This window comes from Citrus clementina, unplaced genomic scaffold (assembly GCF_000493195.1).
Source record: "Citrus clementina cultivar Clemenules unplaced genomic scaffold, Citrus_clementina_v1.0 scaffold_8, whole genome shotgun sequence".
NCBI classification, from domain to species: domain Eukaryota; kingdom Viridiplantae; phylum Streptophyta; class Magnoliopsida; order Sapindales; family Rutaceae; genus Citrus; species Citrus x clementina.
Window position 1 is genome coordinate 60345 of NW_006262022.1, and position 14497 is coordinate 74841.

At 34.4% G+C, this 14497-nt stretch overlaps 1 protein-coding gene and 1 pseudogene across 3 annotated transcripts; both read left to right on the forward strand.

The window, feature by feature from the left end:
• Window positions 1-3058: 3058 nt before the first annotated feature.
• On the forward strand, window positions 3059-6450 carry LOC112096092 (protein FAR1-RELATED SEQUENCE 9). 3 transcript variants are annotated; one of them, XM_024178814.1, is made up of 3 exons: window positions 3059-3220; window positions 3539-5122; window positions 6124-6450. In XM_024178814.1, exons 2-3 carry the CDS (start codon window positions 3644-3646, stop codon window positions 6289-6291), a joined length of 1647 nt encoding a protein of 548 aa, XP_024034582.1. In that variant the 5' UTR covers window positions 3059-3220; window positions 3539-3643; the 3' UTR covers window positions 6292-6450. The 3 variants fall into 3 exon arrangements, with proteins under 3 accessions (XP_024034582.1, XP_024034581.1, XP_024034583.1); XM_024178813.1 differs by having other exon boundaries at window positions 3547-5122; XM_024178815.1 differs by having other exon boundaries at window positions 3628-5122.
• A 554-nt stretch (window positions 6451-7004) lies between these two features.
• Window positions 7005-14328, forward strand: LOC18034464 (annotated as a pseudogene).
• Window positions 14329-14497: the final 169 nt, after the last annotated feature.

Here is a 14497-nt window from a genome sequence, read left to right on the forward strand (position 1 = left end):
TGCAAAACATAAAAATTAGTATGAAGGACAGTCTCTAAAGGTGCAGTACAATTTATTCTTGTAGTTTCTTTTCATTTTATTTGAAGTCTGTGCTTCTACCATGCTCCCTTGACAGGCTGTTACAGTTACCTGTGGATGATGTAGAGATAGATTAGCCTTCAATTTTCTAGCCCATCGTATATTGTATTGTATATCTTCAGAAGCATATATTTTTGGTGGCAATCTCAGACTGTTAGAATGGAATGTATACTCTTTTATCAGTAGGGCAATTGACAGCCTCTATTATATAGATTTTCGTTTCATATATTCAATTTTTAAGTAATGACATCTGGAAAGTAACTGATAATGGGTGGATTCAACCTTTCTCTTCTGTGTTTCTGTGTGGAGATTATATTGTTATTCTGCATTTTATTGGGCTGTAATATGCAAAGTCTTAATTTTGGCCTTGCAGAGATAATGCCATATGGGAAGCTCTCTGACGCAACTGTAGATAAAATGCAGCATCAACAAAAATTTTAGCAATCTCCGCATATTGGACTTAACCAGTGGCTTTATTCCAGATCGTGGGCAAAGAGATAAATATTTCATCAGGGCTGAAGTTGAAAGTGTTTGCCAGATGCTTAATCCCTGCCAAATAATTGAGATTTATCTTTCAATTAAGCATGTTATATGGGAGATTAACCACAGCTTAGATTGGTACAGTGCAGTTGAATTGGGCATGTTAAGCCAGGTGTAATTTGATTGTGGATCCTTGTTAGGATGTATATTGTAGAAGAAGATCCTGTTTAGGCACACTCGAGAGTCTATTTCTTTCATTGCTTAGTGCTTACTTGGGTTGTAAAATAATTTTTTATTTTAGCCTTTTCATAGGTTCGAAGTTACTGGTTCAGCTCCGATTACACAGAAGTTGGCATCATCTGTTAATAGTCATTGAGGTTTTGATGGTATCAATTGGCAGGCAGTGTCTAAATTCACAGCAAACCTTTGAAACTCAGTTGGATCAACTTATGGTTCCAAATTTTCAAACCTTTTAAACTCACAACGGTTAATTGTAGGGAGTATGAATTGTGCGTGAATGAAAAGAAGTGGATAGGAAATGACAAAATGGCCTTTTAGAAGTCATTGAATGGACTGGTGAAGTTATAATTAATATTTGAGAGCCTTGGCCTTCATTATCTTATAGCCTAGATGGGGCAATAAAAGAAGAAAATAATAGAGGGAGGGGTTATAGAGGTGTGCACGGATAAGTAATTAAGGACTTATTTGTTAAATATTTTATTAATTTTAATTTTTTTAAAATTTATTTGTTTGTTTTTATGTAATATATGTATGATTTTTATATATTTACATTTGAATGAGGATAGTGAATTTTTGTGATTTTTTATTTGAATGAGAAGAAGTCTCAATAAGAAGTAATTATAATATTAAAAAAATCTATATTAGATATACTCATTTTTAAATTATAAAATTTAATTTTTTATTTTAATTTACAAAAATATAAATATTAAATAACTACATTTAATTTTTTTTTTTTATAAAAATAAGTCAGATATCATTAATATTAAAATAATTAAAAAACATCATTTAAATATTTGTATTTAAGTAAGGAATGCCTTTGTTGGTAACATAAACTCAGTAGAAGTAGAAATAACAGACATCTCAATTTAAAGAGCAACAGAATTGGTATATTATAATCATATCGTAGGGGCCACCACCCATGTCCCATGCCTTCTTTGTTGTCTTAGTTGGAAGTACTTTGAATCGTTTTTATAGTTAAATTAGGTTTGTTAACTTTATAAAATAAAGGGTTTTTTTATGATGCTATATGTATTTTTATTATATTAATGGTGGGATAGTTGTGAACTCTTAAATTTAAGTGTTTTAATCTCCATCATTTATTTAATATAATTTAATATAGTGATAATTAATTAATTAAAAGATAAATATTATGAAATGAAGATTGCTTTTTTAATGTGTCAAGAATTCAATTTTAAATAAAATAATTTGAGATATTATATTTTACCGTATCTCTTTTTATTTTGTTTTTAAATTTAAAATTACTCTTTTAATTGGTTTGTGAATCGGTTATATTATTTTAAAAATAATAAACAATTTTTATTAATAGAAATAATTTATATGTTGATTAGATTTTAGGGTACATATTTCTTATGTTAGTGATACTGTAAAAAAAAGGGAAATTATCAGCCATATACCCTTAAATGACACCCAAATCAAACGTGTGTGAACACTTTTCAAGTATATCACTCGTATACGCTAAATTGACAAAACACTTCTGCCGCCCACCAATCCGTTAACTTCCGTTAGAAAGTTAACAGAATTGTGGTAAATTAGCTATTTTGCCCTTGAAACTCAAAATGAGGTAAAAAAATAAATTTACTCAAAAAATTAACTTAATTTTTCAATACACAAATTTTTTTATTTTGTTATTAATAATACATTTTTTTTATTAAAAAAATGAATTATTAATGGTACATATTATTAATAATTATCTATAAAAAAATATTCATATTATACCATAAAAAATTATTAACAACATATTATTTATAATTATACATATTATACCATAAAAATTTCTAGTTGGAGCTTGGAGGAGTAGATCTTCAAAAATTTTGGTTAAATTTTGGAGGAGTAGATTCGGTTGTAAAGTAGTTTTTTTTTAGCAATTATTAACAATTATCCGATAAATGAGATGACATATCATTGTTATCAATATATATCATATGACATGTTATTTTTTACTAGGTGGGATGACACGTCGTTTTTTTTAATCAAAGTTTCGTCAAGTCAGCGCTTGCAAACGGAAGTTAACGGATTGGTAGATGGCAAAAGTGTTTTGTCAACTTAGGGTATACGAGTGATACACTTTAAAAGTGTTTACACACGTTTAATATGAGTGTCATTTAAGGGTATATGACTGATAATTTTCCTAAATATATATATATATATATACACACACACAGCACCATACTAAAATAAAAGTATACATATGTATGTATATGTATATATATATATATACAGACAGCACCATACTAAAATAAAAGAAAAGGCCAGAGTAAGGGGGACACTTTTTACTTAAATAAGTTCCTCGAAGCCTAATAAACTCGCACGGTGCTGGTTGCTGAAGTTGAGTTCAGCTTGTGCAAAAACAGCGATCAAAACCCTAGAAAACCCAACCCCACATTAAGATTTGGCATTGTTGGTCAGTTCCTCTCTCCATTTTTATTGTTCACTTGTTCTCGCTTTCATTTCATGTAATAAACCACCATATCATATCAGAATTATTTGCTTCAACCATCAATTTGTTTCTTTAAAGTTTGCTAACTTTCAATTGAATTCTGCTAATTAGTTGGATTTCGTGGGTAAATTTGCTAAGCTTGTTGTCGCACAATTTGTGTTTATTTGAGTGCTTCCACAGTCCGTCGTTAATTGTATGATCCCCATCCCCAAACCCAACACAATATTGCAATTTTTAATTTTATAGTAGCTTTTGTCGGCAACACCATTTTATTTTCCTCAGTTCCTCAGGTCTTGCCTGAAAGTTGAAACAAAGTTCTTAGAGTTTAAAAGCGAATGACTTAAGATAAAACAGTTCCCTTGCTGCTACAGTTGATTTTCAGAGTACATGAATGCCAGCAGACAGAGAACCCTCGGTGGCGGGGGTCATCATGTATTGGACTACTTGAAGCGGATGCAGGCAGAGAATCCTGCTTTCTTTTATGCAGTTCAAAATGACAATGATCACTCTGGTGGAAACATATTTTGGGCAGATGCAACATGCAGAACAAATTATTCTTACTTTGGTGATACTGTTACATTTGACACGAGATACAGGACAAATCGGTATAGGGTTCCATTTGCCTCTTTCGCTGGACTGAACCATCATGGACAGCCTGTGTTGTTTGGGTGTGCCCTAATTCTGAATGAACCCGAGACTTCATTCATTTGGCTGTTTCAGACTTGGCTTCATGCAATGTCTGGATGCCAACCTGTCTCTATCACAACTGACCCAGATCGCTTGATTCAGATTGCTGTTGCACAAGTTCTTCCTGAAACCCGCCATCGATTTTGTAAGTGGGGCATATTCAGAGAAACCCAAGAGAAGCTGGCTCAAATATATCAATCACATCCTACATTTGAAACAGAATTTCAGAAGTGTATTAATGAGCCTGAGACAATTGATGAGTTTGAGTCATCTTGGCAATCACTGCTGGAAAGATACTACGTCATGGATAATGATTGGCTCCAATCAATGTACAATGCACGGCAACAGTGGGTCCCTGTTTATATGCGGGATACCTTTTTTGGGGAATTTTCTATTACTGACAGAAGTGGAGGACACTCATTCTTTGACGGCTATGTGAATGCATCAACCACCATACAGATGTTGATTAAGCAGTATGAGAAAGCTTTAGCAAGTTGGCATGAGAAGGAATTTAAAGCAGATTATGACACCACTAACTGTACACCATTTCTGAAGACACCATCTCCTATGGAAAAACAAGCAGCGAACCTCTATACAAGAAGAGTATTCATGAAATTTCAAGAGGAATTGGTTGAAACGCTTGCTAATTCTGCAACTAAAATTGATGATGCAGGAGCGGTCACCACATATCATGTGGCCAAATTTGGGGAAGACCACAAAGCACGAACTGTCAGTTTTAATTCTATTGAGATGAAAGCTAGCTGCAGCTGCCAGATGTTTGAATATTCGGGAATAATTTGTCGGCATGTATTAGCTGTTTTTAGAGCAAAAAATGTTCTCACACTTCCTTCTCAATATATATTAAAACGATGGACAAGAAACGCCAAGACTGGACCTGCAGCAGATGAGCTTGCATCTGACATGCCAAACAGTGACCGAGAATCTTTAACAGTTCGATATAACAACCTACGCCAGGAAGCAATCAAATATGTAGAAGAAGGGGCAAAATCGATTCATGTCTATAATGTGGCAATGGATGCTTTAAGAGAAGCTGCTAAGAAGGTTACTGCTGCCAAGAATCAAGGTTCTGGAGGCACTGACAGCAGCACTTTTATCAATGGAGGTAGCCAGGACTCACGTGCAGCTGAGGGACCTCAAGCCCCAATACATCAGTCTGTGGTTAGTTTCTCCACTCTAGCAACTGATAGAAACCAGTCTTTACTAGCTTCTAGATAAAAATCTGGTAATACTGATGATTCATCTAATTGTTTGATTAAAACTATTTCTTTCTTTAAATCAAAGCCAGGTAAAGGATAATTCATTCAAGTTAAAAGAGTTGCTAAATTGGTGGAAAGTGATTTGAAAATAAAATTATTTAACTTTCATATGGAGATTCTAGATTTAATTATTATAATTATATGGTCTCGCACCCAAACTTCATTCCCTTTTACAAATTTTGAAATTATGCAATCTCTTTTATCATGGTCAATTCTGAGAGTAAATTTGTTTTAAGTATCCATGTACAACCATTTCCTCCTGTCAGTTCTTTTGTCTTTTTTTTTTTTGGGCAGGGGGGGGGTCATATCGGGGAAAAGATTCTTGTTGTGTTTGTTGTTTCTTCTGATTAATTAGAATTTTTTATTGTCGCTGTTCCTTAGGCTGTCTAATGGTTCTAGCTTCCTCTGGCTGCCTGGACAACTGGTTATAAAAATTAAACTGTGAACTTTATAAGTGTGTAGGTCCATTTTAACTTAAAAGATTTGTGTTCAAGTAAAATTTATTTTCTTTACGCAGAGAAGGAGAAGATACATAGTCTGAAAAGTTTACGGAACTTCTTAGACTCTTAGCACTGAGTCGGTTTCTTCTAAGAATTAGGATCTTTCTTGTTGAAATCTAAACGATCTTTATATTGACCAACTGAAATTTCACAGTTGCTAGAATTGAATCGACAAATTTGAGTACTTCCGCTAGTGATAATTAAGATTTTTATTCATAGTAGAGATTATTTTTCTTCTATGTTTTTGTGCAATATCCTGTCACCTCAGCTTATGGAGTGGAGGCATTGATGAGAAGAAAATAGATCCATTGCCTATGCTTGCTGGCACTTGGACTTCAGTTATGTACTTATGTTTCATTTCATGATGTGTTTTTCTTTACGTTTTCCCCCCTCCCCCTATTAGGATGAAAAGGAGAAGAAAATTCATGAAATGACTGCTGAGTTGGAGAATATAAATCAACGATGTGAAGTGTACAGAGCAAATCTGCTGGCTGTCCTGAGAGATATGGAAGAACAGAAGTTGAAGCTCTCAGTGAAGGTGCAAAATGCAAGGCTTAGTTTGAAAGAGTGAGTGTGATTTCAAGACAACTGCCATTTTGTTTCTTATCCTGTAATTGTATTTTTTTTCAAATAAATGCTTCCCTAATGTAGATTAGACTTTATGTGAGAGACTGCTTAATCTTGACCTGTTCAAGCTAATGCTATTATAGAGCCTACAATCATATTTGAATTGACATTGGCCTTAAGATTGGAGCTATTACTACTCTTCACCTCTCAGACCTTATTTGAGCATCTCTGTTTGTTCATGTTTCTGAACAATGCAAGTCCATATTATCATCCAAACTTTAATCGGTTTTGTGTTGGTTGATTTTTTGTTCTCAAAGTCTTGCGGCAACATTTCATGTTTTTAATGGAAAATCTTTGATGCATTAGGAATCGAATCGACAAAATTTGAGTGCCATAATCATTTCAAATCCTGAATTTTCCAATGTCTTATGATATCAAGTGTAGTGAGTACTGACTAGACTACTGATAATAACTTCAAAAAATGTGATTTAAAACTGCTATTATTCCATTAGCTCTGTTTGTTGACTTCAACCAAAAAATCTCCATTTTATACTTAAACCCAAAAAAAATCTACACAAGCCGAGGTTTTAACTTGTTCTATAATTTAAAAATAACAAAAAGAAAAAGAAAAAGGTTGTTTGGTGACGCACGTGTCGAAGAAAAAGGGAAAAGACAAAAGCGCGCGTGAGTTATTATTAGCTCTGGAGTGTGGGGAAAGCTGCGAACAAACACTGCCACGACGTCGCACCTAGACGGACGGACGCAACTCGCTGTTTGTTTCCACTTTCCTGAAACAAACAAACAAAGAATAAGAAAGACAAGGAACTCAACTCAAACCTAGCATAACAGAATAAGAGGTAGCGTTAGGGTTTAAAATTTTAAAACTCAACCCAACCCGAGCCAACCCCACCCCAAGGATTTGGCTTCTTGTAATTCTATTGTATTTTGTTTCCGCGCTAGCCAACAAGACAACGCTCACACTACAACGCTGTTGCGGGAACAAAACCACCCAAGTAAAGTATGTATGATGCTTCTTCTTCTTCTTCTTTTGCGCCGCCATTGTTTGTTTTATCTTCCTCTTCCATGCTAACTCATTTTCTATTCCTGTTTTATTTGGCTGTACCTGTTACGCCTGCTGTTTTATTTCAAACCCATTCGTTAATTGTTATAAGATTTCTTCTTTTTTTTCATCTGTTTCACATTACACCTTTGAAGATATTGCATGGAACTTTAGTTTATTTCTGGCTCTTTTGCTTGTGTATTATTTATAGACACATTTTAGTTTTTTTTTTTTTTTTTATATAATTATGTGCGGGATGTTGGTTCTTTATTATTTTTAGGAACTTTCAAATTTGTAGTTAAAAGATGAGTGCTAATGGGACGGGTTGTGGCAAGGAAGAAAAGGGAAATGAAGACATGGAGGAGGAGACAGCTCCTGATGTGAATATGAGCGATGGGGAGACAAACATTGATGTCAAAGATCCTCCTTTTTCTTTCCCTGAAAAAAATCAAGATGAAATGTCTAGTGATTTGCAGACTGATAACAATGATGTGATGAGTGTTGGATTACCGTCCAATAACAATGATTCTGTAGACAATCAAACTGCTGATGATGCTAAGGTTAACACCAATGTGGATCGTTTATATGGAAACCATAAAGATTTGAAATTGGAGTCTGTAGATGATGAGGACAAGGATCCTGAATCTGTTGCCGGCACTAATGCTTCAGTTGATGTTATTGCCAAGGAAAATTCTAGAACCAAAAGTGATGGAAGCCTAGTGCATCCGTTGAATCAGCATGAGCACGTTGCAGCTGAGGAGAGGTTGACCAAGATAGAAGTTGAAAATGGTGAAAAGGGGGAGAAGTTAGATGATGATTCTGTTGTTGGTGTAAGTGCCAATGAACTTTCTGGTACTAGAAATGATGGAAGTCATGTGCATCCAATGAACCCAGAATGCGCTGCAGCTAATGAGAGTTCATCAGAGATAAAAGCTGAAAATAATAAGATGGGGGAGAAATTAGACGGTGCCGCAGTTTTTTATGCAAGTGCCAAAAAATTGTCTGGTAGCAAAACTAATGGAAGTCTTAATCAGCTAGAATGTGCCACAGCTGATGAGAGACCCTCAGAGGTAAAAGCTCAAAATGATGAGAAGAGGGAGAAATTAGAGGATGTTTCAGTTGATGTAAGTGCCAGCAAGCTTTATGGTACCAAAAATGATGGAATTGAAAGTCATGTGCTTACGTTAAATCAGCTAGAATTTGCTGAGAGGTCATCAGATATAAAAGCTAAAAATGAAGAAAAGGGGGAGAAATCAGATGATCACATTAGTAAAAATGATGAAAAGAGGAGAAATTAGATGATGCATTAGTTTTTGAAGTGAGTGTCAACAAACTTTGTGATAGCAAAAATGATGGAATTCATATGCATGCAAAGAATCAGCTGGAAAGTGCTGCAGCTGATGAGAGGTCATTAGAGACAAAAGATGAAGATGACAAAAGAGGGGACAAATTAAATGATGGAGTCGCAGACATGGAGTTGACTCTGGAAAGTGAAGTTAAGGAGTCAAAGCCTGAGGTGGACGTCGGGTATGAAGTTAGTAAGGAAAGCTCAAACCTTTCATTTCTTTTTGAACCTCCTGTTGCTGAAGGTGATGAATCAGGAACAGAGGATGAGCAGGTAGCATTTGCTAAGGAGGTAGAAAATTTTTACAGAGAGAGAAACCTCGAGTTTAAGCACCCGAAGTTTTACAAAGAGGACCTGAATTTGCTCAAGTATGTCTCAGCTGACTATAATCTTTTGATTGTCAATTTTTATTAGAGCTTAACTATATGTTTATTCTGTGCTTCCTTTTGAATAAGGTTATGGAGAGCTGTGATCAAACTTGGTGGCTATGACGAGGTTGGTTTAGTTGGTATCTAGGTTACTTCTGATTTTTCATGTTATCACAGCTCGCATTTTCCTAATTGCTTTATAGAAATGCGTGTCTTGTGAAAACCAAAAAAAAAAAAAAAGGTTATCTTGTGCAATTCCCTGTGAAGCACATCCTTCACTCCTTAAACATGTTGAAGGCACATTAGAAAAAAAATGCATCATAGCTTCAATATGTAGCACATTGAGATCTTTATAAATTATTTCCCATATTTCTTTATATAAAGTAAATGTGACAAAAGGATTGATGACAACTAGGAACTGCTTATCCCTCTCTACATTATTTTAGACAATTCTTTGTTTTACTTAACAATTTCTCCTTCGTCGTCATCTTGTAATGTGCTATATTTCGGTATTGTGTATGTCTACTGGTTCATTGTGTTGCCTATGGTCTATGGAGCCCTTATGTTTATGAAAAGATGTTTATCATCTCTCTCTTCTCCCTTCCTCTCTCCCTCCTTTATGGTAAATTACAATTGTTTTATTTTCTTTTATATATGTTTAATCTACCTTTTTTCTGATTTAATTCATTAAAATTGTTTAATCATACTCAAAATATTTCTTTGTCCGGTTATTTAAAGTTTCTTTCTGTTTGGGGCCATATATAGGTCACTTCATGCAAGTTGTGGAGGCAAGTAGGAGAATCATTCAATCCCCCAAAGTAAGGATAATTCTGTATTTGTTTGATGCATGGCTTGCAAAAAGATGAGGAGTTTGCATTTCATGCTGTGGATTTTTGTACATTAATTTGGGATTTTTGTGCGTTTATCTCCAATTTATTCCCTTAGTGATAATTGTTTGGAGTAATCTTGACGTACTGCAATAATATATATTGCCATACAGAAATTCACTAGGCTTTCAAGCTTATATGGAAGCTACATGTTTATTACTTGCTCCTTATTTTTATACTACTTGTTTGATGGAAGAATTTATTATTTCTTTTGTTTTTTCAGATTTGTTATTCAGAAATTGTAATAGTTTAATAACATGTTTCCTTTCATTTGGACAGGACATGCACCACTGTCTCATGGACATTCCGAATTTTTTATGAGAAGGTCATGCTCTAGTTGCTAACTTCTCTAAGTTTTAGTTTCACATTATTATTTTATTTTGTAAAAAATCTTTCCATGTGGTAGGACTCCTGATCCTTTTTTTTTTTTTTGGGTTGCAGGCTCTACTTGAATATGAGAAGCATAGAATGAGTAATGGAGAGCTTCCTCTTCATGATGGTTCCCTTACAGAGCCAAGTAGAATTGAAAGTCAGGTAATTTGGAAATTGTCTGATTATTTCTTTGTGTATCAAGAAAAGAAACAATTTGCTGTCATTGTCAATGTCGTGGCATATCAAGATTACATTACATTCACTTTGCCTTATCGTCTTGAGCAAGTTTTCTATGCTTCTGGCAAGGGGCGAGGTTATGAACTTCTGTCCGCTGTCTGATTGGAAATTTGCACTGCAAGGAAACAGCCTTGGTGATATTCTGTGTGGAGACCACACATTAAGAGGGATTTAGAAGTGGAAATTCGGTGGTGAAATAAGGAGTTAGTGCACCAAGTGAGGCAGTTGTGGAGTGATTACTTACTAAAAGAATTCTGGAAGTTTATAAACAGCAAAGCAACACAACTTTTCTCAAGATTCCTTTGATTCCCTGTGCAGGCGGCTGGAAGTCAAGCTTTTGGTTCAGGTAGGGCACGAAGGGATGCTGCAGCTCGTGCCATGCAGGGTTGGCATTCTAAGCGTCTTCTTGGTAGTGGTGAGGTTTGTCAGCCAATCATCAAGGTCTGTGGAGAACTTCAGTTTACTATTAATGGAAAGACTTCTTGTTCTTTATTTTTATTAATGTGGGGAAAAAAAAAAAATTTCCTTTGATGATTATCTGATCATTGTTTCCATAACAAGGCATTTCTTTTCTTATTAGGAAAAAAACTCAAGTTGTACACCAAAGAGTGATAGACAGATTAAAAATATAGGTACATATTCAACTGTTGGGATCTCATCCAACCTTTTGGGATGTAGTTCCTTATTTTATTTAAAATATTTTTCTTTGATGGTCAGTTATTGTCCTTTTCTAAAACTTGGTTTATTGACTCAGGTTTGCTGAAGCGTAAGAAGCCATCTACTGTTGAGCATAGTATTCAAGTTGCCAATGTGAAAGCTACAAATCCACAGTTAGGATCTCTGGTTGCTTTTTGGTCTCATCTCAGCTTGTTTAGTATACCAATTTGTATCCTGGCTAATGAGAGTTTCTTGCTTTCTTTTGGCCAGGTTGGATACAATGATAATTGATATTGGACCCCCTGCAGACTGGGTAAAGATTAACGTGCAAAGAACTGTAAGTTTTCTCTTGTTTACTCATATGTAAGCGTAATATTTTGCTTCTGAAAATTTTGCATAATGGAGGTATAACTCTTTTGCTTTTTGGTATAAATGGTCCTACCCAGATTGACTGCTTTGAAGTATATGCTTTAGTTCCTGGGCTTCTGCGAGAGGAGGTATAATTTCTGAAATGAGTATACAAGCGCTTTTTGCCTCATTTTCCAAGCATGGAATTGGACTGTAAGGTCCCTTAGATTTTAGTTTGTAGTTTTGGCCTGTGGGGTGTCAATCATTAAGGCTGCATTTGGAAGGCAGAGTGGGATTGGAGTGGATTAACTTTTTAGGATTAGACTAGACTGGATTAGATTGGACTAGTCTGAATTAATTATATCTAATACTTTCTTTTGTTTGGTGCAATGTCGGGCAGGATTACAATAGTGTTGTCCTATGTTTGATATTATGCCGGATTGGACAATAAAAACAATAATAATTAGTATGGAACGTAAATGAATTATGCTAAAATTTTAACAAAAACTTTTGAAAGAAATTTTCTCCTTTAATTTTATTCTAATGATTATTAACACATTAAATTTATGAAGAAAAGAAAGCCAGCATCTCTTGTTATAATAAAATTTTACATCTCAATAACTTAATCACTATCATAAAATATTATTTACACAAAATGAACTTACAAAAGTAAAATTACATCAAACAATTTTAAGATCCATAAAAATTGTTACATCAATCAAGTTCCTGCAACCAAAATAACACACTAGAACTAAAAACAAAAATCAATTTTAAGATCCATAAAAAGCCAATTTGATTAGAAGATGAAAAATGAAATAAAAAATAATCTTGACTGAAATTGCTTATGTTTGCTAGTTGCTAGTGAGAGTCTGCGAAAGTTAGATAAGAGACATGCCTGAGATTTTGAGTCAAGTCTGGTTTTTGTCATAAATGATAAGGAGAAGTGTGATAAATGAAGACAGTAGCTTTTCATTAAGTCTTGTCCTACCTCAACCCATGTGTAGTGTAGCATTTGTAGCCGAAAATAAAATGAACCAAACATAGGATTAAGGCTCCGTTTGGTACAGCTTATTAAATAGAGCTTATAACAGTAGAGCTTATAGCAGTAGAGTTTATACCAATAGAGCTTTTGGACAAAAAGTCATTGGGTGTTTGGTTGTCAATAAAAAAAAGCACTTTTGAACCATTAAACTATGTGATATTTTTTTATTATATATTTTTAGAAAAGCTCTCTAACCTCTACTCCCAAAAGCTCAAATTTTGGGCTTTTGCTAGTAGAGGTAAATTAGCTTATTTAAGCTAAAAAAACTCTACTAAAAAAATAACCAAACACCATAAAAATTTTAAAAAAGTGCTTATACGATTAAATAAGCACTTATGGCTCTTAAATAAGCCATACCAAACAGGCACTAAGTATTTTCCCCTAAATTATGCTATTCCTATCTTCATCCAAATGGCCTAAGAGGTCTTTATCTGGCTCAACTATTTGAAATTGAGACACAAATGCACATTTCAGTACTTACGTTTACATCCTTGATGCTTGTTTTGTCAGAATTTTGCCTGAAAAGGTTGTCAAGGTTTTGCAAAATCTTTAGTTTTGATTTTGAATAATGTGGATATTTTAGGTGAATGGGTCTGATGTGCGATGTGTAATGATTTGTGTAGTTACAAGGAGATTTATCAGGATGATCATGTTCTCCTTGCTTTTGATGCATATTTTGTTCTCCTTAGCTTTGACTATTGTTTCATGCCCTGTTTTCTAAATAAATCAGGTGCATGTTCAGTCTGACCCAGCTGGCCGTTTGGTTATATCTGGTCAGCCAGAGCACATGGATAATCCTTGGGGTGTGACACCATTCAAAAAGGTTAGTCAAGGATTTAATAGACTTAGTTCTCTTGCATAGTCGCACACAAGTAATTATTGGGTAATGGTTTGTCAGGTAGATTCTTTAAAGTTCCAATCTGATAACCAGTGTATGTTTCGTAGAAATAAAAGATAAATTATTTTCTCTTATTGTTGAATTTTAAGTCCTGAGTATTGCCAATAACACTACCTTCAACTCCAACCAGGGGGAAAAAGGGAAACACAAACACACACGTACATATATACAAATATTTTCTCTTATTTATTGGTTTTCAGTCAAGAAATTTGTACGATTAAATTTTCTTTTCCTCTCTTAGGTTGTTAGCTTACCCTCTCGAATTGATCCACATCAAACATCTGCTGTCGTTACCCTGCATGGCCAGTTGTTTGTGCGTGTCCCATTCGAGCAGTCGGATATGTAGATTTGGAGATGGTTGTCCCTTTCACCATATGCCGTTGTTAGGCCTTCAAGTTGACTGAAGAAGTTGGAAGAGACTTGTATATTCAGAATGTGATGGTTTTGTTGTGTAAGAATCACTTGATTAGTTCATGCTGATTTTAAAGTTCAAGCTTCTATTTTAAATATTTAATTAGTGTAGTATCATAGTTGGACAGAGATGGAAGATTGTGCTTCTTCATTTTTTTTTTTAATTATTATTATATATTTTTTAAAAGAATGGGAGACAAATATTTGGAATCCTGTGCTTGTAAGTTGTAACCTTTGGAATGTTGTCTCTCTGAAAATTATTTCTTTTAAGAGCAATTAGGCTTGGATGTCCTAAGATGGTTTGGGTGATGTCCTAAGATGGTTTGGGTACGCATATTATTTTAGATTTAGAGCATGTAGGCCATTGATGTTGCCTGATATTTTCCTTCTTGTCCCAGTGGTTCCATCTATGTTATAAACTACTTCTCTTTCACTTGCATTGACCTTCATCTTGCCTTTAATACTGTAATTCTTATATTCTTGAGGGTAAGCAAGCTGTGAATCGAAGGCTGTACTACCAGGATTCATGAATGCCTATATTCAAAATGGATATGGCAAAAGCAAATCTCTGTTGGTAAGTGATTT